At 41.1% G+C, this 25,593-nt stretch overlaps 1 protein-coding gene across 1 annotated transcript in view; it reads right to left on the bottom strand.

Moving 5' to 3' along the window:
• Positions 1–1,359: 1,359 nt before the first annotated feature.
• Positions 1,360–25,593, bottom strand: part of LOC149467765 (alpha-1,4-N-acetylglucosaminyltransferase-like) — a 54,693-nt gene continuing 30,459 nt past the window's right edge. Inside the window, exon 2 of the mRNA XM_089671252.1 lies at positions 1,360–4,236. Coding sequence (XP_089527378.1) covers positions 3,649–4,236 — 588 coding nt within the window. The 3' untranslated portion in view covers positions 1,360–3,648. The remainder of the gene's footprint in view (positions 4,237–25,593) is intronic.

Genomic DNA, 25,593 nt, shown 5'->3' on the forward strand with positions numbered 1-25,593 from the left:
CATATATATATATATATCTTTTTAGTGTATAGTTTGTGTAGTTGGAGTAGCGCAGGTGGTTTATCTATTAGTAATACGTATATTGTTTTTAAGGACAAACAAGGCTTTCTTTTCATGAATATTGTCTTGCAAAAAGTGCACATTTTATTCTGTAATTTGTCCTGTTTATAATGAAACTAAACTTATCACTGATATAAAACATTGAAAAGGTTTTACAAATTAAATACATTTATTTTTTTCAATGTTGCACTTTTATCAACATGAAAAATGAAAATATATGTTGACCACTTGCCCTCCAGAGGATTTACCCCCCCCCCTTCCTGACCAGGACATTTGTGCTCTTCGGAACTGCGCTGCTTCATCTGGTAATTGCACGGTTGTGCAATGTTGTACCAAATAAAATTTATGTCCTTTTTTCACACAAAAAGATCTTTCTTTTGGTGGTATTTGATCACCTCTGAGGTTTTTATTTTTTTGTGCTATAAACAAAAAAATACCAAATATTTTGAAAAAAATAATATTTTTCAATTTTGGTTATAAGAAATATCCAGTAAACTCAAAGTTAGTCATAAATTTAGGCTAAAATGTATTCTGCTATATGTCTTTGGCAAAAACAATCTCAATACATGTATATTAATTGGTTTGAGTGAAAGTTATAGCATTCTATTTTTTGCCACAAATTTTTTGAATATGACAACTTTTTTTTTTAACACAAAGTTGTCATTTTAATGATATATTACTCATGCATGCCATGGGTATATGTGGAATAACACCCCAAAACACATTCTCCTACTTCTCCAGAGTATGGGGATACCACATGTGAGAGACTTTTTGGCAGCCTAGCTACATACAAGCCCCCAAAATCCAATGACCACCTCCAGGCTTTCAAAGGGCATATTTCCTCATATCACTTCCCCACTACCTATCATAGTTTCGGAGGCTCTAAAATGCCAGGATAGTACAAACACCCCCCCCAAATGACCCCTTTTTTGGAAAGTAGACACCCCAAGGAATTTGATAAGAGGCATTGTGAGTATTCTACAGATATCATTTTTGTCACAGGGTTTTGAAAAAGAAAAAAAAAAATTTTTTTTTGTTTTCTTTCTTCGTTTTCCAAAACACATGGCAACAAATGAGATCTGTAAAACACTCACCATGCCTTTTAGCAAATACCTTGGAGCTTCTGCTATCCTGGCAGTTCAGGGCCAACATTAGAAGCTTATGCCACACATCACCCACTCTTGAAGACCAAGCCTTTTCTGACACTTCTTCTTCACATGCAAAAAACTGTTTTTTTTTGCTAGAAAATTACTTTGCAATATTATATATATATATTTTTTTTTAAGCAGAGGCCTTAGAGAATAAAACGGTGCGTGTTTAATTTATTTACGTCACACAGTATTTGCGCAGCGATTTTTCAAATGCAAATCTTTTGGGAAAAATACACTTTCTAGAATTTTAATGCTCAAAAACAAAATATATTGCCCAATTGTTTGATAAAATATAAAATATGATGTTACGCTGAGTAAATAGATACCAAACATGACATGCTTTAAAATTGCACATGCCCATGCAATGACAACAAAGTACATAGATTTGTATTATCGATAAGTGTTGCTTTAAAAGCCTTTACAGGTCATCAATTTATATTTACACAGGAGGTCTAGTGCTAGAATTACTTCCCCTCGATCTGACATTTGTGTCAATACCTCACATGCATGGTGCAACCACTGTTCACATACCGGCACAGGGTCAGCACTTGTGCACGTAGAGGGGCAAGGGTGCTTTTTTTTTTCTTGACAGCTCCAATTGCTGGGATGTGCTTACACTTCAGCTGTCAGCAGGGGAACCCTCTGACAGTCGCCACTCTCTGCTTAGAACAGCTATGAGAACCAAGCAGGGAGTGGTCATGTGACTGCTGAATTCTCACCCTTAGAACTGTCGAGGGACAGATGCAGCATCGAACCAATGCTGCATCCACCTGGGTTCGTATGATTTTTTAAAATAAACACCACAAAAACACAGCCAAAAAGGCATTTTTACTGCGCTTTCTGAGCGTTTTTAACCTCCTTAGCAGTATTCCCGAGTGTAGCTCGGGGTAAAATTTGAATACCAAGAGCGGTAACCCCAAACTACACTCGGGCTTACCATGGGGCATTGCTCAGGGAGTCCCTGCAGCACTTACCTTGTCCGCTCCTACGATGTGTCCCCTGCAGCAACCCTGGCCATCTCCTCCAGCCGATGCCGGCATCCAGCTTCCGTGTTCCGGTCCCTGTGACGTCGGGACGTACGGGCACCGGAGCCGACGGCAAATTTGAAATTTTTAAAAAATTTCATTTTTTTTAAAATGATTATTACATAGCAAAACATTGCTGTTTCAATGCATTTCACATACATTTTGTCCCTACTGCTTTGTCCTGTGCCCTGCCTACATTTTGACTGTTCTTTCTGCCTGGAAACTTAGAAAAGTCCATGGCGTCCAAAAAGCGTCCCTTTACGTCAAAAGTGGTTTAAGACCAGCTAGAGAACAGCGATAGTAAATCAGAACCACTTGCAGAATTGAGTGATAATGATTTGTGGGGAAATTCGTCATCAGACACTGAAAACGATTTTGCAACTTTGCTCAGCGATGTGCGAATTTGCCTCTGTATTTCAAATTTCAGTGTTTTTGGTTTGATTATATTATTGAATTAAATTTATTATTATATTATTTTTATGATTATTTATTAAATTATAATTTATGATTTCGTGTTTCAAATTTTATCCTACCCGGGATGTTTACTAGACTCTTGTTCGGACAGATTTCTGAGTTATTCCTAAAAATTACAGCCTACAATAAAAAACTACATATTTCCATGCAAAAAAATGGTACCGCTTTCAGCACAAAAAAATGGAAATAATCAGACCGCCGAGGAGGTTAAAGGACACGTGACTTAAAATCTGTACCAAAAACACTTCTCAGTGGTGTTTTTGAGGTGCTTTTGATTTCAATGGAAAGAAGTGTTTTTGGGGTGTTTTTTTTAACTCCCCAAACATGCCCCAAAGATGCTGCAAGCAGGAGTTTTTACACTGCACCGCAATCGCTACTCCTCAGTGTGAAACATACATAGATATACATTTACATACACAGGGAAGCAATTTTCTTGAGCTTTTCAGGTGCTTTTTTTAACGCAAAATTGCTTGAAAAACTCCTCGGTCTGAAAGCAGCCTTAATTACCAGCTTTTTAAAAAAATTATATTTCAGCTGTCAGCAGGGAATCCTGCTGACAACTAAAAGAAAGGAGCTTAAAGGTATTGAGTTCAGGTATTGGAGCATTTGCACAAGTACCGATACTTGTGCAAATGCTTAGTATCGGCACCAATACCAATACCAGTATCCGCATCTGTGCAACCCTAAAAAAAACATCACAATCAACAATTTTTGACTAAAAACCAAAACCTTAAAGGCATAGTTCACTTTTACCAAAAAACTGCTTAAGTGGGTAAGCAGTGTCTGTAAATAAAAACAAACTGTGCAACTCTGACTGACCAAAGTTGGTCATGGTGTAGGCCACTTATGTACCTCCCAGCCTGACTGAAAAACTAAGGTGTCTCTGTGATATAAATTTTTTTTTTATCTCTAATACATAAAAAGACAGTAATTTCTCTTTATACAGGGGTCTTTTTTCTAACTAATTCAGTATAAACTGAAGGGCAATTCTTTTGGTACAGATGCTCCACCAGTGTGTTACTTCCAGGGACCATTGTCCTATGATCCCCTCGATTTGCATAATTCCAGAGATGCAGAGCATAACAAATGTCAAAGGTCGGTTCCTTGTCCCAAACTTCATAGTACCGATTGAATGATCCGGGTCCAATAGGATAAAAATGTTCAGGGCTCAAGATAGTGATATTGCCACACATAAAATCCTCTTTTCCATTAAAGGAAGCCATATTACAAAACTGATTTCGAATACGAGTAAACAAAAATGGCCCTTGGTAGCCCCATATGTCACCACGATAATTTTTAACAAAGTCTTCCATACATTTCCAGGTGAACTCATGGTGGGAAGAGAAACCTAAAACAGCATTGCTAGAATACTGCTTTGACTCTGCAGCCAGAAAGTTGTGATGTGGTATGGGTCGAAGTGATATGAAATCAGTGTCCATGTAAATGCCACCATGTTTCCAAAGTAATGCTAACCTGCAGGCATCAGAACTGACATGGGCCCAGTATATTTCTTTTGCTGGATCAACCTGCAAATAAAATTGAGAGCCAGTTAGAAATAATAATAAAAAAAACAGAATTCCAGTATTTTAAAAATATTGAAAAATTTAACTTTGCACTGTTTAGTTGTGATCAAATGCTTTGCCACCTGTGTGTATAATAGGAATGTTACATTACGGATGCTGAACGTTGATGACAGATATAACGTACTAGTACCTGGCTCTTACACTTGGCACTGTATAGAAAGAGTTCACTGCAGTGTGCAGTGTTAAAAAGAAAAACTCTACCTGCTAAATTTTGTTAACCTTTAAATCTGCTTTTAAGGCACATCAAACAGTTTGAAGGGTCTGGATGCAGCAGTTTATATGATAAAGGGAATTCTAAAGAAAGAGGGTGCACATGAGGTGTTCCTAGGCAGACTAGGTAGAGTTGGTGATTTTATTCAAGAAGCTAATCTTTATACCCGGTTACAGAAAAAAGGATATAGCCATTCTTGTTTAAAGAAAACCTTTAATAAAGTTCATTAACAGGAGAGACGCTCCCTACTGTTTGGAAAATCGAAAACGAAAGACGATTCTAGGGTAAGGCTTATTACTACTTATACTAAACAACATTCACAGATAAATAAAATTCTCCAGAAATATTGGACTCTTTTGTTGGCTGACACGACAGCAAGTAAATATATACTGTATCTCTAAACCACATGGTTACATATAAACGAGCGCATTCTGTAAAAGATAAGTTAGTACGGAGTCATTACAGTCCAAGTCTACCTAATCCTACCAGTAATACCGATTCCTTTTCCTGCCATAAATGTAATTTTTGCAGCCTTATGCCAAATTGTGGGGAAGTTCATCTCCCAGATGATTCAGTCCACTGAATAAATACAGAATTACGGGGGGCGCATGCGCGGCCGGCGATCGGATGGAAGTGCACTGAGCACTGCTCCATCCCCCCGCCAGTAAAACACCGGCACTCACCGACCTCGGGGGGAAATAACCACTCCATTACCTCTCCGACCTGTGCCCGCACCTCATCAGCTATGCCCCGGAGGAAAAAAACCCCGGAGCAGCCGGGGAAACTCACCAAATTCTTCCCTGCTCTCCTGCACGAATTCCAAGATGGCGCCCGCAGCAGCACACAGGACACCAGCAGGCCACGAGGAGGACTACAGGTCCCAGCAAGGAGATCCCAGGCTGCAGTTCCAGCTATACCCAGGGGACCCTGGTGAGTTGTCACCCCCACTGTCCCCTACAATTAGCAGCCCAGCCAAATCCCGGCCACGACTTGACCAGGACCCTGACCCCTTCTGCCGGCCTCTAATTAACCCACCACAACCTCCTCCTGCAGCACTGCCAAATATAGATGTCTTCCCTGCAATTGACCAACCATTAACAGAAGTCTCTATGAAAAACATGCTGACTTCGCTAAGACAAACTTTGCATGACGACATTTTTACATCACTGAATCAAATGTCCACCGCAATACAAAGGCAGGAACGTAGAATACGCCATATTGAAAGCAACATGGGAGACATTATAACGGCACATAATGATTTGATTGACGCTCAAGCGGAACATACGTCTGACATCGAACAAATCAACTTAAAACTGGCCGACTTAGAAGACCGCTCACGTCGCAATAACATTAAATTCAGAGGGATCCCGGAATCAGTTACTAACGAGCTATTGCTGCCTTTCCTGCAACAATACCGCAAACTCCTCCTCCCGTCTCTCTCTGACATTGAGCTTGCGATCGATCGTGCCCATCGACTACCTAAGCCGCCATTCCTGTCGACATCCATTCCAAGAGATGTGTTAACCCGCATACACTTTTACCATACCAAGGAAAAAATTATGATAGCAGCCAGGAACCCACCATCTCTCCCGCCGTCACACACAAATCTCCGTTTATATGCGGACCTATCCAGAGCCACGCTACTAAACAGGAAAAAATTGATCTCCATTACCAAAGCCTTTAGAAACCATGGCATTGCCTATCAACGGGGCTTCCCCACAAAATTACTAGTTCGGCGACAAGGCAGAACTTTCACCGTCAAAACCCTAGAAGCAGGCCTAGGCTTGCTCAAAGCCTGGAACATCCTCCCTGCAGACGGGCAGGAAGCTACACCTGACTCCGCTCATCATATGGAGGCAACATAGCTGACTACGCGGCTCACCCCATGTGTAGGCACACCTATGCACTCCCCCCAGAGGTCTCTTTTCAAGACACAAATATCTGGCGATTGGCCTAGACCCGATGATGTTCACCCTACCCGCTTACGATCGGCTTGACCACTTTGGTGGTCAAAGCCAGTTCAAGCTCCCCAGTTCTGAAGTTAGCTACTCAGTTTACTTGCGTTTTTTGCAAGTGTGTTTTTACTCTCTTTTTTGTCCCTACCTCCCTTTTACCATGGCACCACCAACTATACTCCTATGCCTTTAAACAAGGAAATCTTGAATCAACAAAGAATACTCCCCCTACATCCGTAACCGAGTCGGACCTATACTACAACCACATTACTATTTTCCTTCTCAAAGAGACTCTTAAATTTTGATTCTCTCAAAGAATAACTCTACCAATACTATACCTCAATAAATCACGTTTTAATGATTAATATTACCTCCCTCAATGTTAGAGGCCTGAATTCCCCTTTCAAGAGGTCGCTGCTCTCCAAAGAAGCCCGCAAATCCCAAGCCGTTGTACTTCTCATACAAGAGACTCATTTTGCTACAGGGAAAATACCCACCCTATATCTCCACCGTTACTCCCACATATTTATGGCAAACAACTCCAAAAAGAAGAACGGAGTCATTACGGACGTCCATGATTCTCTCTCCTTCCGCACTACCATGGAAATAGCAGACCCGCAAGGCCGCTACCACATCCTGATATGTCAGATTCATGATATATCCCATACCCTGGTGAACGTATACGGCCCAAACAACAAGCAGCTGCAATTTTACCGCAAGCTCTATAAAATCATCTCTCATCACAAACAAGGTAGACTCATCGTCGGCGGAGACTTCAACGTTACAAGTAACCCGGTTATAGACTCATCCTCCAACAAAACATCTACCAAACCTGCTCTCGCCCATTTTTTGCATGACCATGATCTCTACGACATTTGGAGGTGCCAGCACGGCACCGAAAGAGACTATACCTACTATTCCTCTCCCCACCTCTCCTACTCAAGAATAGACATGTTTGTTACCGACAAATGGACGCTACAAGAAGTGACTTCATCCACCATTGGGACGATAACCTGGTCGGACCACGCACCAATCCACATTTCCTTGGATGACTCTCGGCGATCGACAATCCCTCCCATCTGGAGACTCAACTCTTCACTTCTAAAAACTCCAGAACACCAGAAGCACATCCTAGAAGCCCATAACCTCTTTTTCTCTACTAACGCTACCCCCAATATCTCTGTTACTACACTTTGGCAAACTTACAAAGCTTACATGAGAGGCATCCTCATACAATTAAATTCCCGTATTAAGCGACAGAGATCCCAACAAATTGACCAACTCTTGAAGTCCATCCACCTTAACGAAGAGATTAATAAACAAACGCCAAACGCCTCCACCTCCACAGCCCTAAACCTAGATAGAAACAAATTACGCACCATTCTACTGCATAATTACGACACTAATCTCCAAAAAACGAGAACTAAATTCTATGCACTTGGCAACAAAGCTAACTCACTCCTTGCTAAAACTGTTAAACAAAAGCAGCTTAAAACCAAAATATCCACAATTCAACACCCCACCACGCATTCCCCCCTAACAAACCCCCAGGACATAGCTAACGCTTTTGCGGCTTATTACCAGAACCTTTATAACATCAAAGATGACCCTAATACAACCCAACCTACTGTTGCCTCCATTGAAAACTTTTTACACAATACCAACCTACCTAATCTAACTGCACCCCAACTCGAATCTATCTCTGTACCGATCTCATGTATAGAAATTGAAAAAACCATAAATACTCTACCCTTAAACAAATCGCCAGGGAATGATGGATTCACCAACAAATACTATAAAACATTTGCGCCCAACCTTAAGTCACACTTATCCACCCTCTATAACCACGTTTCCTCCAATGGGGAATTCCCCCCGGACATGCTACAGTCAATAATCACCACTATCCCAAAACCGGGCAAAGACCCACAATTGACCCAAAATTACAGACCGATCTCATTACTTAATACGGATATAAAAATATATGCGAAAATAATTGCCCACAGACTACTTCCATACTTACCTACATTGATCCACCCAGATCAAGTAGGATTCATACCTGGTAGACAAGCTCCTGATGCTACTAGACAAATAATATCGCTGCTGCATCACCTTGAATCTGATAACCGTCCATCCCTCCTCCTATCACTAGATGCGGAAAAAGCATTCGATCGCATTCACTGGCAATTCATGACACTCACACTCCAAAAATTCGGCATAACAAACTGGATGCTTTCAGCGATTCTATCTCTCTACTTCAAACCTACTGCCAGAGTACTAACTAATGGCACACTCTCCCAGCCCTTCTCCATAACCAATGGAACCAGACAGGGCTGCCCCCTGTCACCTATTATCTTTGCTTTACTTATCGAACCGTTAGCAGCCAACCTCAGAGACGATCCCCAGTTCACAGGTATTAAATTTCTTCACAACGAACACAAAATTAGTGTCTTTGCGGATGATATTATTTTAATGATAACAAACCCATACAAATCACTCCAAGCGATACGCGCACATATCCATTGTTATGCAACGGTCTCATACTACAAACTTAACGAACCTAAATCATCGATATTAAACCTTTACACCCCCTCAGCAATGCAAAACCTACTCTCTCAACACTTCCCATTTACGTGGGAAAAGCAAAATATTCCCTACCTAGGGATTAAACTATCTGCCAATGTTAGCCAACTATATACGGCTAATTACAAACCACTACTAGAAACCATCCCACAGGAACTTAAGAGCTTACGTACAACTAACTTGTCGATGCTAGGCAAAATAGCAATGGTTAAAATGTGCATACTTCCTAAAATACTCTATATTTTCCGTACACTTCCAATCCCAGTTCCCTACACCTTCTTTTCTAAACTCCAAACGATGTTGAACAAGTTCATATGGAACTTGAAAAGACACAGATATACCACATATCTTCTAATACGCCCACCCTCCAGAGGTGGAGCTGGTCTTCCACACCTAAAATCATAATACCAAGCGGTTCTACTGGACCAACTCTTCTACTGGTGGCACCCCACCGCTGAAAAAGTTTGGACTGTCATGGAAACCTCCATGTACCTTCCACATAATATAACTGACCTACTATTTATACCCCGATTGGCTCAAGCTAAGACTCTACATAAGCATCCCTGCATACAAGCCTCTCTAATAGCCTGGCATGATTTTGCCGCTTATAACCGACTACATAAAGCCAACTTACAAGCTCCTACTCCACTCTCATCCCTCCATTTTATCATTCCCCATTTAAACCTGAGAAGGTGGGAAAATCTCGGCATACTCCACATCCAAGACATTTTTACCTCTTCTAACCTAGACTCTTTTCATGCCATTCAAAGGAAGTTTCAACTCCCCAATACGGAACAATTCTCCTATATGCGTATAGCCCATTTGCTCCATAAAACGAATATACCACTCAAAATGGGAATCCCTGCAACCGCATACCAATTTTTTCACAGGACCACCTACCCTAAGAAGGGAATCTCAACTTTTTACACACTTATCACCGACACACAATATGCTACACATACTTCATCTCTAACCAATTGGGAAAATAATCTCCTTCAACCGCTAGCTCTGCATATATGGGAAAAGACCTTTACCATCACTTTCAAAGCCTCGAAATGCTCTTCCCATTGGGAAACATACCTGAAAATCCTCCACCAAGGGTATTTAACCCCTGCTAAATTATCCCGATTCTACCCGCAACAATCACGAGAATGCTGGAGACTCTGTGGAGACACAGGCTCACTTCTCCACTTAATCTGGGCATGTAAATCACTCAAATCCTATTGGAACAAAGTTTTCCAAATACTCTCCTCAATTACGGAAACGCCTGTAACCCCAAATCCCGCCCTAGCTCTTCTACACATTGGCATTGAAAAATTCCCCACAAACTCACGTACCATTATTATACATATTTTAGCAGCTGCCAAAATCAATATCACTAGATTATGGCGCTCTACTACTCCTTCATTTACCCGCCTCATATCTTAATCTCCAATGTGAGATGGAAAAAAGAATAGCCAGCCACAACTCCTCCTACCACAAATTTGTGATCCATTGGTCCCGATGGTTAAAAAACCCAAATTGCATAATAGATTGATTGCAGATACATACCAAAATTAAAATACTCTACTCCATACTATACCGGTGCCCTCCTTCCATTACCCCCCCCCCCGTTCTCTCCTATCTCTTCTCCTTCCCCAATTACACATATCCAGTTCCTACTAAAGTTCACAAGACATCGAGTATACCTCTCATGTAAATACAATCAAACCCTATAGTTTCCCTAGCCAGTTGGTGGGGATCCTTCATTGTCGTTTCTCCCTATGTTATGCAATGTGTATATCACATGTGAACCTTCAAAATTTTCTTTTCATATTAATGCTATATACCCTTTTTCCCCTTTTTTTTCTGTATGTTAAAACTCTTCAATAAAAATTATTTGAAACTAAATACAGAATTACCTGTCAAACACCAGCTATAGTTTATCTGATGAAATGCCTATGTGCCATGTGGGCAAAACAAAACGTCACTTTTTTGAACGAATAAGAGCTCACGTTTCCCTCATTAAAAATTATAAGATGGAAACTCCTATAAGTAGACATGTAGTTCTATACCATGACTTTGATCTAGGAATGATTAAATTCATGGCCCTTGAACATATTCCCCCACATGTACAAGGTGGGAATTATAACCAAATACTTCTCCAACTCGAGACATGTTGGATCTATAGGCTTAATGCTACTCAATACCTAGGCTTGAATGAATCCTTGAGTTTTAAACCTTTTTTATAATACACTTTTTGGCCCTGTCCTGCCTCCCCTTCTCCCATACAGAGATTAGATAATCATTCAAATGTTGTTGTTTTTGTCAGTTACAGTCATAAGAGTTTATTTATTTATGTAATTTGTACGTATAACTTGGTACTACAATCAGTGTTGGTATTTGTTTATATTCTTATTAGAATGTTTTTTTGTTTAAAATTTTAATATGGTAATTTTTCTTGATTCTTAAGATGTGGACCCCCATGACTTTCCTGGATGTGAATTGTAAATGACTAATATATCCTATTAGAGCTTAACGTCCTTTTAGCAGTTGTACGGACGTCCAGGGCGTAGTCACCCTTCCACAACTTGGTTGACTCTCCTTTATATACAGCCGCAATTTCTACAAGGCTCCAAATAGTTTGAGATATAATATATTTAACTTAGAAGAACCTTTATCCAACCTGAAATTTATTATTACGTACTTAAACGCAGGAGATATAGACTGCACCTTCTGGTTAATTTTTTTATTTTTTTTTATCAATAGAGTTGGTGCCATTTTATTTTTTATATTTGAACATTTTTGATTCCAGTACTTAGGGTGCAATAGAGCAAAAGACTGTTTTGTCTTGACCAATCTCCAATTTGCTTAATTTTGTTTTTCATTTTTTATTTAGTTATTCATGTTTTTGTTGACTAATTCTTTATAAAACTTCTTTTGGCCGTAATTTTTCTTTTTAGCCACAAGATGGCAGTAGAATTGGGGTCTTGTTTAACCTGTTGCAGCCCAGCCACTGTATTAAAATGGTGGCAGGGCTGCGCAAAACCACATTTTTAAACGTGTCCCGCACTCCCGAGGTTTTTGAGAGCAGGGGGGGCGCGCGCCCCTGCCGACCCGTGGGTGTCACTATTCGATCCCTGAGGGATCAATCATTTGGTTTCAGCCAGTGATTTCTGTTGGAAATCGGATGATCGGTTCCTGTCCTATCCTGTCCTGTGTTGACAGTTACACAGGACAGGATATGATGTCATTCTTCTCTGCCTGAGCACATTCCGTTCCAGACAGAGAAGAAGACAGAAGAATTGTGAGTACTAAGCACTACACTTACAGTTAGAACACACCTAGGACACATTTAACCCCCTGTTGCCCCCCCCCCCCAGTTAACCCCTTCACTGCCCTGTCACCAGTGTCATTTATTACAGTGAACAGATTTTTACTGATCACTGTATTAGTGTCGCTGGCGATTTCTGATAGTATCAGCGCCCCTCCCAGATAGCGCCAGTTTGCCCGCTAGTACACCAGTAATCCCATTTAACCACTTGATAACCCCCCAGTTAACCCCTTCACTGCCCTGTCACCAGTGTCATTGATTACAGTGAACAGAGTTTTACTCATCACTGTATTAGTGTCACTAGCGACTTCCGATAGGGTTAGCGTCAGTTTGCGCCCCTCCCAGATTGTGTCAGATTGCCACTAGTACACAATTAATCGCATTTGACCCCTTGATTGCCAGGAACACGCTCACTTGCACGCTAAACCTCCATTGCTAGTATAGTGTCTGATTTGATCAATATCTTTGATCAGATCTGCGCTATACCAGCGTTCACATTACTATAGTATCCCCAAAAACGCAGTGTTAGCGGGATCAGCCCCGACACCTGCCAGCACCTGTGATTAGCCCCTATGCCCCCCCTTCTCCCCCAGCAAGTGCAGTGTCAGTAGATAACTGTCACTTGATACATTATACACAAAACCGCAGTGTTCACAGAATCAGTCCTGATCTCTGTTAGCACTTGTCAGTAAATTTTTTGTAGCGGTTCAAGCAGGTGATCAAATACCACTGAAACAAAGCTCTATTTGTGTGAAAGAAAGGACATAAATTTTGTTTGGGTGCAGCTTGGCATGACCGCGCAATTGTCAGTTAAACTAGTGCAGCGCTGTATAGCAAAAAATGAGATAAATTACAGTATCTATACCATAGTTTGTAGACACTATAACTTTCACACAAAGCAATCAGTATACATTTATTGGGATTTTTTTTACCAAAAACTTGTAGCAGAATACATTTTGGCTTAAATTTATGACTAACTTTGAGTTTACGATATATTTTTTATAGCCGAAAGTAGATATGGTTTTTTTTTCAAAATTTTGGTGGTTTTTTTGATTATAGCGCAAAAAATAAAAAGCGCACAGGTGATCAAATACCACCAAAAGAAAGCTCTATTTGTGGGAAAAAAAAGACATAAATTTCATTTATGTACAGCATTGCATGACCGCACAATTGTCAGTTAAACTAATGCAGAGCTGTATAGCAAAAAATGGCATAAATTGCAGTATCTAGTATACCAAGGGTCCTCAAACTACGGCCCGCGGGCCACATGCGGCCCGCTGAGGCCACTTATCCGGCCCGCCGGCAGGGGCGTATTTGTCGCGAGGAAGGGACACTAAACTAACTACAGGGGCGAGCAGGAGGTTGCTATATCTTGACCAACAAAAATTTGTGAAAAGAGATTCACAAGAAAGCGGCTACATTATGGACAGAATGCGATACTCAGAAAAATTTCCAAAAAATTATGCTTTATTGAACATTAATAATAGACAATAGGGCAATCACCCTGGTTTACCATCACCTCAGTATGAGACAATACACACAGACCTAAAACCATTTAAAATCACACCAAGACCGGTCTGGATATATATGTGCTGCAGAGGCAGTGACAAACTTTGTCTAGAGCATTTGCAGCACCGCACATTGGTTACACACCCTGTAGGAGGTTTTTCAAAAAATTGTACCATAGGTATATATAATATAATTATCACATGCTATGCATAATAGCTAATACAGTTACCATGTAGAGAGAAACATAACCCTTAGCCTATTCAAGGCGATATGGGTAAAAAAGTGCATAGGGAGGGGGGATATACCCCAATAATATGAATATAGATTCATGCAGTACAACCCAATAGAGGCACATGTGGTTGGGGCCCATCTACCCTTGGTAGATGCAAATCGTTGCAAAAATTCTTCTAGATGAAAGAGTCCCTGTTGATGTCTTGATGGAATAATAAATGTAGATAGCAGAGCCCTGCTTTATATGGTTTCTTCACCACAGCATGTGGACTATAAACCACTTTAATATACGTGATAGAATGAGGCCCAAATGGGTCTTCCATTTGTTGCAATATATGCTGTATGCCTTGCATCTAGGTAATGCATCATAGTGTCCCCATCCTGAAATAAGACAAATAATATAAGGACAGTCAATCTGGGTACTTTCACTCTGATGTATATATAGTATAGATAGCAAGAAGCCTTCTTCGTTATTCCTGTAACAGTCCACTCACCACCTGTGCCATGGGTAGTAAATAATGGAAATGTCCTTCACATGTACTGCCGTATTGATCCAGGGAACAACCGCTTACATCAGCTGACATCTCGCGGGTTCCATTCTCTCCATGGCGACTACAGCTTTGCATAACTCATGGCATGTGAAAATGGCCGCCTCCTTGTAGGTCAGCGTGTATAACGCCAATGCGCATGACATGAAGTGACGTATCTGACGTATGACGTCAACGCGTTTCGCCGATGGGCATATCTCACTCAGCTTCGTCAGGACCAATGAGATTCCTGCCTTTCAGCTTCCTTTTTATAGTGGGTTTAAACCCACCCAAATATGCAAATTATTTACCTGCAGCTATTCTCAATGGGAAAGAGGCTAATTACTTAGCACAACAGCTGGTCATTTATCACATTTAAAACGACAGGCAACTGGATACATCAAAGAGAGGAAAGGTTTACCATGTTCTATTGACATTAAAAGAAATGAAAAATTACCGCAAACTCACCACAAGATGGCAATATTAATTAGAAAATCCCTGCATAGGGCTATTTATCCAAAAACACCTGGAGATCACATTCAACATTTAACCCTTTTGGGAACAGTGTATCAAGTTTATATATCCAGTATTTTTCTTTTCTTAATAATTCTTTATCAAAATCACCTCTCCTTTGGGGAAAATGTAATGCATAGAAACCTTTCACTTTTGTACCATCTAATTTACCACCATGGTGCTTAGCATAGTGTTGAGCTAAATTACTTTCAGGGTTATTGGATCTGACATCTCTAAAGTGTTCGCCTATTCGTACTTTAAGTTGTCTTTTAGTTTTACCTATATACATCTTTTTACAAGGGCAAGTCAACATATACAATACTCTGGCTGTGGAGCAATTTATAAGACTTTGAATTTTATAGTGAGTACTATTTTTGAAACAAAGAAAAAATCTGTGCGATTTACAAATTTACAGATCTGGCATTTTCCACATCTATACATCCCTTTTGCACGTGACTTCAACCATGTTGTATGTTTTAACGGTTGATAGTCAGAATGGATAAGGAGGTCACCAAGATTTGGTGCTCTTCTATCTACCATTTGGGGGCGTTCACCTACAATTTTACTTAATTTGGGGCATTGGGTTAGAATCTTCCAGTGTTTTTCTAATATTTGTCTCACAGCCTGCCATTGATCTCCAAATTGAGTTATCAATCTAACAGGTTGCTCACTTAATTTAACCTTCTCATCCTTTTTTGGGGACAATAAACTCTTACGGTCAGTTTGATATGCCCGTCTCCGAGCTTTTCTAATCTGAGAGTGAGAATATCCCCGTTCCCTAAACCTTTTATAAAGGTCCTGCTCCTCCATCCTAAAGTCATTAATATTCAAACAGTTTCTTAGACATCTCAGAAACTGTCCTGTAATCATTGAGCGTGGGTGATAACTCCTAGCCTCTAATAGGGTATTAGCTGCAGTTGGTTTTCTAAACGTTTTAGTAAGGAGCCTGCTGTCTTCAAGTCTAAGTTCAAGGTCAAGAAAGGAAATACACCTTTCATCAAACACATATGTGAGTCTAATATTGAAGGAGTTTTGATTTAGCTCCTCCAGAAAAAGTTTTAATTCCTCCAATGTTCCTCTCCATATAAGAAAAATATCATCAATACACCTCAGACAAATCTGAGCATGTGCGAGAAGCCTTAGTGACCTGAAGACAACCTGTTCCTCCCAAAAACCTAAATGTAGACACGCATAGGCCGGAGCCCATGGTGCCCCCATACTTGTACCTCTAATCTGTTGATAAAAGGTATTGTTAAATTGGAAAAAGTTATGTCGTAATGCAAAGTCTAATAGTTCACTAATAAATTTGTTTTGTCCCCCCAAATAGGGGTATATTTTATCAAGAAAGTGGGAGATCGATCTTAAACCACATTTATGTGGAATAGATGTATAAAGTGACTCAACATCTAATCCAACTAGAATAGAGTTTTCGTCTATTACTAGATTTTCAATTTTAGCTAATACATCTTTAGTATCTCTAACGTAAGAAGATAAATTAGGAGCCATGTCTTTAAGGAACAGGTCAATATATTTCCCTGTTCTATCTAAGGGACCATTTATGGAAGAAACAATGGGTCTACCTGGAGGATTTTCTTGATTCTTATGTATTTTAAGAATAATGTAAAAGGTAGGATGATTAAATTCCTCAATTCTTAGATATTCGAATTCCTTTTTACTGAGAAGGCCTGCCTCTTTACCCAACATTAACATAGAATTAAATTTTTTAACCACTACAGAAAAAGGATTAGTAGTAGTTTTTGAAAAACCTCCTATAGGGTGTGTAACCAATGTGCTGCAAATGCTCTAGACAAAGTTTGTCACTGCCTCTGCAGCACATATATATCCAGACGGGTCTTGGTGTGATTTTAAATGGTTTTAGGTCTGTGTGTATTGTCTCATACTGAGGTGATGGTAAACCAGGGTGATTGTCCTATTGTCAATCATTAATGTTTAATAAAGCATAATTTTTTGGAAATTTTCCGAGTATCGCATTCTGTCCATAATGTAGCCGCTTTCTTGTGAATCTCTTTTCACAAATTTCTTTGTTGGTCTGCATATTTTTTGGCTACTGGATGGAAGCCATATATTGGGTGATACAGTAATATATATTTGAACCTCTAAACTTTATTCTTTATTATTGGTTGCTATATCTTACCTGGCTCCGGTCCCAGTCCCATGACGATCCAGTCCAGGAAGCGCTGCTCCTTCATTCACTCCGGCCACTCCCTCACTCCTGCCGCTCTGCTCCGCCTCCTCACCGGTGATTGGGTGCCAGAACTGTGGCTCAGGAAAGGCACACAGGTGGCCAATCACCATCGAGGAGGCGGAGCTGAGCGGCCCCGCAACTTCGAGTGCGGGAGAGGCCGGAGTGAAGGACAGCTGACAGGTAAGTGTGCCATGCAGATGCTGCAATTTAAGTATCAGTGGGAGGAATAGTGCCCCATCATTGGTGTCACTGATACTAATGATGGGGCATTATTCCTCCCACTGACACCAATGATGGGACACTATTCCTCCCCCCACTGACACCAATGATGGGGCACTATTCCTCCCCCCCACTAACACCAAAGATGGGGCACTATTCCCCCCCCCACTGACAGCAACGATGGGGCACTATTCCTTCCCCCACTGACAGCAACGATGGGGCACTATTCCTTCCCCCACTGACAGCAACGATGGGGCACTATTCCTTCCCCCACTGACAGCAACGATGGGACACTATTCCTTCCCCCACTGACAGCAACGATGGGGCGCTATTCCTTCCCCCACTGACAGCAACGATGGAACGCTATTCCTTCCCCCACTGACAGCAACGATGGAACGCTATTCCTTCCCCCACTGACACCAATGATGGGGTACAATTCCTCCCCCCCACTGACACCAATGACAGGGCACTATTCCCCCCCACTGACACCAGTGACGTACTATTCCTCCCACTGACACCAAAGATGGGGCACTATTCCTCCCACTGACACCAAAGATGGGGCACTATTCCTCCCACTGACACCAATGATGGGAGACTATTCCTCCCGCTGACACCAATGACGGGGCACTATTTCCCCCCCCCCACTGACACCAACGATGGGACACTATTCCTCCCCCCCACTGACACCAACAATGGGGCACTATTCCTCCCCCCACTGGCACCAATGATGGGGCACTATTTCGCTCCATAAGACACACTTGGGGCGAAATGTCTGTGCATCTTATGGAGCGGCCGGCTTAGTATTCCCACCGCTGTTGTATGTCTGCAGCCTCTGCTCATCTCCTGTACTGTGTCCGTAGTCTCTGCTCATCCCCTGGACTATGTCCGCAGTCTCTGGTCATCCCCTGTACTGTGTCCGCAGTCTCTGGCCATCTCCTGTACTGTGTCCGCAGTCTCTGGTCATCCCCTGTACTGTATCCGCAGTCTCTGGCCATCTCCTGTACTGTGTCCGCAGTCTCTGGTCATCTCCTGTACTGTGTCCGCAGTCTCTGGTCATCTCCTGTACTGTGTCCGCAGTCTCTGGTCATCTCCTGTACTGTGTCCGCAGTCTCTGGTCATCTCCTGTACTGTGTCCGCAGTCTCTGGTCATCTCCTGTACTGTGTCCGCAGTCTCTGGTCATCTCCTGTACTGTGTCCGCAGTCTCTGGTCATCTCCTGTACTGTGTCCGCAGTCTCTGGTCATCTCCTGTACTGTGTCCGCAGTCTCTGGTCATCTCCTGTACTGTGTCCGCAGTCTCTGGTCATCCCCTGTACTGTGTCCGCAGTCTCTGGTCCATCTCCTGTACTGTGTTCGCAGTCTCTGGTCCATCTCCTGTACTGTGTTCGCAGTCTCTGGTCCATCTCCTGTACTGTGTCCGCAGTCTCTGGTCCATCTCGTGTACTGTGTCCGCAGTCTCTGGTCCATCTCCTGTACTGTGTCCGCAGTCTCTGGTCCATCTCCTGTACTGTGTCCGCAGTCTCTGGTCCATCTCCTGTACTGTGTCCGCAGTCTCCGGTCCATCTCCTGTACCGTGTCCGCAGCCTCCGGTCATCTCCTGTACCGTGTCCGCAGTCTCCGGTCATCTCCTGTACCGTGTCCGCAGCCTCCGGTCATCTCCTGTACCGTGTCCGCAGTCTCCGGTCATCTCCTGTACCGTGTCCGCAGTCTCCGGTCATCTCCTGTACCGTGTCCGCAGTCTCCGGTCATCTCCTGTACCGTGTCCGCAGTCTCCGGTCATCTCCTGTACCGTGTCCACAGTCTCCGGTCATCTCCTGTACAGTGTCCGCAGTCTCTGGTCATCTCCTGTACAGTGTCCGCAGTCTCCGGTCATCTCCTGTACAGTGTCCGCAGTCTCTGGTCATCTCCTGTACAGTGTCCGCAGTCTCTGGTCATCTCCTGTACTGTGTCCGCAGTCTCTGGTCATCTCCTGTACTGTGTCCGCAGTCCCTGGCCATCTCCTGTACTATGTCCGCAGGCTGCTCCGGTCATCTCCTGTACTGTGTCCGCATTTGTTCATTGTTTTGTTTTTTTTTAAACTATAGTCCGGCCCTCCAATGGTCTGAGGGACAGTGAACTGGCCCCCTGTTTAAAAAGTTTGAGGACCCCTGATCTATACCATAGTTTGTAGACGCTATAACTTTCATACAAAGTAATCGATATACACTTATTGGGATTTTTTTTACCAAAAACATGTAGCAGCATACATTTTGGCCTAAATTTATGACTAACTTTGAGTTTACTATATATTTTTTATAGCCAAAATTAAAATATACAGTTTTTTTCAAAATTTACGTTTTTTTTTGTTTATAGCGCAAAAAATAAAAAGCGCACAGGTGATCAAATGCCACCAAAAGAAAGCTCTATTTGTGTGAAAAAAAAGGACGTAAATTTTGTTTGGGTACAGCATTGCATGACCGCGCAATTATCAGTTGAATTAGTGCAGCGCCAAACAGCAAAAAAAGGCCTGATCAGGAAGGGGGTAAATCCTCAGGAGGGCAAGTGGTTATCCAATCCAGCTTTGCTGAAATTCCACCAGTTTTGTTCCCTCCCTTAATGAGTCATGTCCTGTCAGTTTTTCATTGTAGTAATATACAGTCATGGCCGAAATTGTTGGCACCCTTGATATTTTTCCTGAAAATCAAGTATTTCACACAAAAAAGGTATTGCATTAACACATGTTTTGCTATACACATGTTTATTCCCTTTGTATGTATTGGAACAAATATAAAACAGAGGCAGAAAAGCAAATATGACATAATGTCACACAAAACCCCAAAAATGGGCTGGACAAAAGTATTGGCACCCTTAACTTAATATTTGGTTGCACACCCTTTGGAAAACATAACTGAAATCAGTCGCTTCCTATAACCATCAATAAGCTTCTGACACCTCTCACCCGGAATTTTGGACCACTCTTCCTTTGCAAACAGCTCCAGGTCTCTCTTATTGGAAGGACACCTTTTCCCAACAGCAATTTTAAGATCTCTCCACAAGTGTTCAATGGGATTTAGATCTGGGCTCATTGCTGGCCACTTCAGAACTCTCCAGCGCTTCTTTGCCATCCATTTCTGAGTGCTTTTTGACGTATGTTTGGGGTCATTGTCCTGCTGGAAGACCCAGGATCTTGGACGCAAACCCAGCTTTCTGACACTGGGCCCTACAGTGCGACCCAAAATCCTTTGGTAATCCTCAGATTTCATGATGCCTTGCACACAGTCAAGGCACCCAGTGCCAGAGGCAGCAAAACAACCCCAAAACATCATTGAACCTCCACCATATTTTACCGTAGGTACTGTGTTTTGTTCTTTGTAGGCCTCATTCCGTTTTCGGTAAACAGTAGAATGATGTGCTTTACCGAAAAGCTCTATCTTGGTCTCATCTGTCCACAAGACGTTTTCCCAGAAGGCTTTTGGCTTACTCAAGTACATTTTGGCAAACTGTAGTCTTGCTTTTTTATGTCTCTGTGTCAGCAGTGGGGTCCTCCTGGGTCTCCTGCCATAGCGTTTCATTTCATTTAAATGTCGACGGATAGTTCGCGCTGACACTGATGCTCCCTGAGCCTGCAGGACAGCTTGAATGTCTTTGGAACATGTTTGGGGCTGCTTATCCACCATCCGGACTATTCTGCGTTGCAATCTTTCATCAATTTTCCTCATCCGTCCACGACCAGGGAGATTAGCTACAGTGCCATGGGTTGCAAACTTCTTGATAATGTTGCGCACTGTGGACAAAGGCAAATCTAGTTCTCTGGAGATGGACTTGTAACCTTGAGATTGTTGATATTTTGCCACAATTTTGGTTCTCAGGTCCTCAGACAGTTCTCGTCTCCTCTTTCTGTTGTCCATGCTTAGTGTGGCACAGACAGACACACAATGCAAAGGTTAAGTGAACGTCTCTCCTTTTTATCTGCTTTCAGGTGTGATTTCTATATTGCCCACACCTGTTACTTGCCCCAGGTGAGTTTACAGGAGCATCACATGCTTGTAACATTCTTATTTATCCGCAGTTGTGAAAGGGTGCCAATACTTTTGTCCAGCCCATTTTTGGAGGTTTGTGTGACATTATGTCGAATTTGCTTTCTTTCCTCCCTTTTTTTGTTTTGTCCCAATACACACAAAGGGAATAAACATGTGTATAGCAAAACATGTGTTAATGCAATACGTTTCGTGAGAAATACATGATTTCCTGGAGAAATATCAAGGGTGCCAACAATTTCGGCCATGACTGTATTACTGGTTCACACATGTGCAGTAGAGCCTTCGCACATGCGCAGTTGTACCTCAGACGTCCGCACCCGGCCGATGACCGTCGGCCGGCGTGGAGGATATAAAAGAGGGCAGGAAATTAAAAAATGGTCTTTCTGCTAATCAGCAGTGCACACTGAGTATCATGGAGGCTGTTTTGGATATGAATGAAGGTATTTAGATTGACCTATTTAATGGGAGGGCTTCAAAAAACTAGAAAATCTACAATTTCTTCGGAAATTGTGTGAAGTGTTCTTGCCTCCACCAGTAGTCTACAACTCACACTCTAGCTTTCGTCACTCTGCTGCCTGCTCACACACCTGGGCTCCTATGGCAACTCACTCTATAGCAAGGGCAGAGAAGAGCGGTTAAAAACAAACTGCTCCAACTTGCTCAGTTCACTGGTGGTTGCCATCTTCAAACGGTTGTAGTTTAAAAAATATAAATCCTACACCAAAGAGCTTTATATTGTGAGAATCACAAGACCCAGACCAACATTTCGATGCATAGCATGTCTCTGAAATATTAAACATGAAGGTCGCAGTTTAGAATTTGCCTTCAAATTTGAGGTGGCTACAGTGGAGTTTCAATGAATGTCAATGGGCGGCATGAGTTGCAAACAAATGGTCATATTGTGAAAACTATCAGGACTATGACTTAGCCTTGGACATTTTTTGTGGTAGTGGGGATATCTGAACGTTTTGATATAAGATTTGTGTAGGTGGGCTTGAAAATGAGGGAGTGATGGCAGTTTAGAAATCATGGCCTGATTTTTCAGCTCACACTCTAGCTTTTGTCAGCTCCCACTCTAGTTTTGAACATTCCGACATTCTTTCCTATGGGACCAATTTCACCACAAAAACGCCGATATTTTGTGAAACATTCGGCGAAACGTTCCACAAAGTAATAGCACACCAATCGGTCTATGTAGTGTAAAAACTGTGGGAGGAGTTAGGGTGGTAAATTTGGCTATAATAAGAATATATATGTGAGATAACAGTAAGTGGTCTTGCCATACAAGAACACTTAAATAGTGACTTCTTTGTCACCTGAGAGCTTGCTTTATATTGCATTCTTACAGTAGTGATTGTTTTTTCAGCTAATATTGTCTGGTTGTTGTCCTTTGCTGACACCTAGTGGTGGAATTGGAAATTGATCTTCAATTAAAATCTTTTCTCCCCACATTTTATTTGAATTGCAATATTTTAACAGGTAAAATCCATTGATTTAACTTTAGCCCTTCATTAACTTATAACCCTTTCCTTATACTCCGTTTTGGAATTAAATTAATCTTTTGATCCCCCTATGTTTATACCTAGATGGATATATGATGCCCATTATATTTTCCAACCTTATCCCGTTACGCTTAGATGGATATTTGATGCCCATTATATTCTTTAACCTTTTTTGGACATTATAGGCCAATTAGACCTTTAGACAGAATATACTTTTATATTTCTCTGCAATTTTCAACAAGTAAAATTGCCTAAGTTCATTTTCATTAACATTTCTTGATTTCTTTTTTTAAATTAAATTAGTTTCTGATCTTTGTCTATCCTATTTTGTCTAGATGGATGTTTGATGTCCATTGTTTCCTCTCCTATGGTTGTGAACGTATAGGTCAAATAGATCTTTGTTAGGTTAAACCTATATATCCTTCTAAAGCATTTAACAGGTAAAATTGCCCAAAGTTTACCTCAACCTATTGAATTATGATCTCTTCATATCTTCCGTTAAATATAATTAATCTTTTTTTTTGTCTTTCCCATTATGCCTAGATGATATTTGATGCCCATTATATCCTCCACAACTGATTTGGACGTGTAGGCCAATTAAGATCTATTTTAGGTCAGTTTCTCCTATCTCCGTGAGCTTTCACATCCACGGTGAGCCATTGAGTCCTATATATATATATATATATATAATTGATTAAATACCTTGTATTAAATATATTAAAGTTGTTTGGTAATTGAACAATTTTCCTTTGATATACCTTTAGACTGCCTTGGCGGTAGAAATTTCCACATAAATTCTCCCTTGAAGAAGCCCGTGAGGGCGAAACATGTAGGGAGTAACTACATTTACCTAACCAAGTTTGAATCTCAGTTGGTATTCTTAGAACTGAAATTGTTTTTATATTTCTGTATTTTTTCCTTTCTTGTGTTTTTTACAAACATACAAAATAAAAATTCGATAACTTTTTAATGTTTGGTATTCATGTTCATGTACCCTGAAAGTCCCATCTTCTCTATTGAATATTTAGAGTTGGTGATCACGAAGAGGAAGTCTGGCACAGATTGGTGTTGCACAAACCTATAAGGGTTAGAATTATAAGTTTGAACAAGATTCATATTGTTATTGTCACCAAGTGAAGGAAATTGGGAAAGTTGTCATTGAGGAATGCAAGAAATGTATGAGTGTTCACTGGATGGTTTCATAGGAGGTAATTACAATAGTGAGACTTCAGTATGATGAGTGTGTGTGTGTATATGTGTGCACGTGTGTGTGTGTATGTATGTAAGTATGATAGGGACTTTAGAAAGTAAAATTAAACTCCTTGAGGGCAAGCCAAGAACTCATTTTAATGTAGAGTGTATATACAGTATATATAGTACAAGGGGGTAGTGTCAGCCTTCCTGTACCAGGCCCAACCCCGCCAATACAGCAGGCGACTATTTAATGCCTTTTGGGTGCAGGTAGAGTAATCCTCCACAGTGCGGTCTCCAACAATTAAATTAAAGCCTTTCCTATATCAATGTACTGTGGCATACTGGGACTTTAATTTAATCTGTGCAAAACACAGTGCTGCAGATTACTCTGCCTACTCCTGTCCCATTAATACTCCCATTTATCTGAAAAGTCAGACAGTAGGGTGATCCTTAAAATTAGAAAACAAAACAACCCCACATGGGTATAATTCTCTTTTCTAGGTTCTCTGTTTTAACCACTTCCAGTCCGGACACTTTTACCCCCTTCCTGACCACGGCAATTTTCATCTTTCAGCGCTATCACACTTTGAATGACAATTGCTCAGTCATGCAACACTGTACCCATATGAATTTTTTACCATTTTTTTGAGACAAATAAAACTTCATTTTGGTGGTATTTATTCACCGCTGGGATTTTTATTTTTTTTTGCTATGTAAATGAAAGTCCAAAAATTTTGAAAAAAAGTGTTTTTCTTATAAAATTTTGCAAATAAATAATATTTCATCATACATCTTGGCCAAAATGTATTCCATTATCTTTTTAGTAAAAAAAAAAAAATAAGCCAAATTAGTTTATAACCAAAAATTATCATTTTTAAATATTTTTTTTTACATTTTTATTTTTTATATTATTATTTATTTTATTTTTTTTTTTTTACATACTGACACCCTAGCAGTACAGTGTCACCATGGTGACACTGTACTACTTTTGGGGGGTGATGAAGATTTTTTTTTTTTTACACTGCTTTTACGCCCATATAGGATGTAAAAGCAATCATTTCTCTTTGCCTGCATTCTTGCAGCCATTGAGAACTACTGAGTGAGCTGTGATTGGTCACAGCTTGTCACATGGTACAAGGCTGTTGTGAATAACCTTGTACCATGTGACCTCTGTGATCATTCACAGATTTCACACGTAGAAAGCAATGATGTCACAAGTGACATCTTGCTTACTACTTTGCATGTGATCACTGATTGGCCAATCAGTGATCACATGATCGGGACCTCGTACAGAGGTCCCGTCCGACGATCGGTGTTTCACTT

This window comes from Staurois parvus, unplaced genomic scaffold (genome assembly GCF_062004578.1).
Source record: "Staurois parvus isolate SC_StPar_1 unplaced genomic scaffold, SC_StPar_1.0 ptg000102l, whole genome shotgun sequence".
In the NCBI taxonomy this organism is placed as follows: Eukaryota; Metazoa; Chordata; class Amphibia; order Anura; family Ranidae; genus Staurois; species Staurois parvus.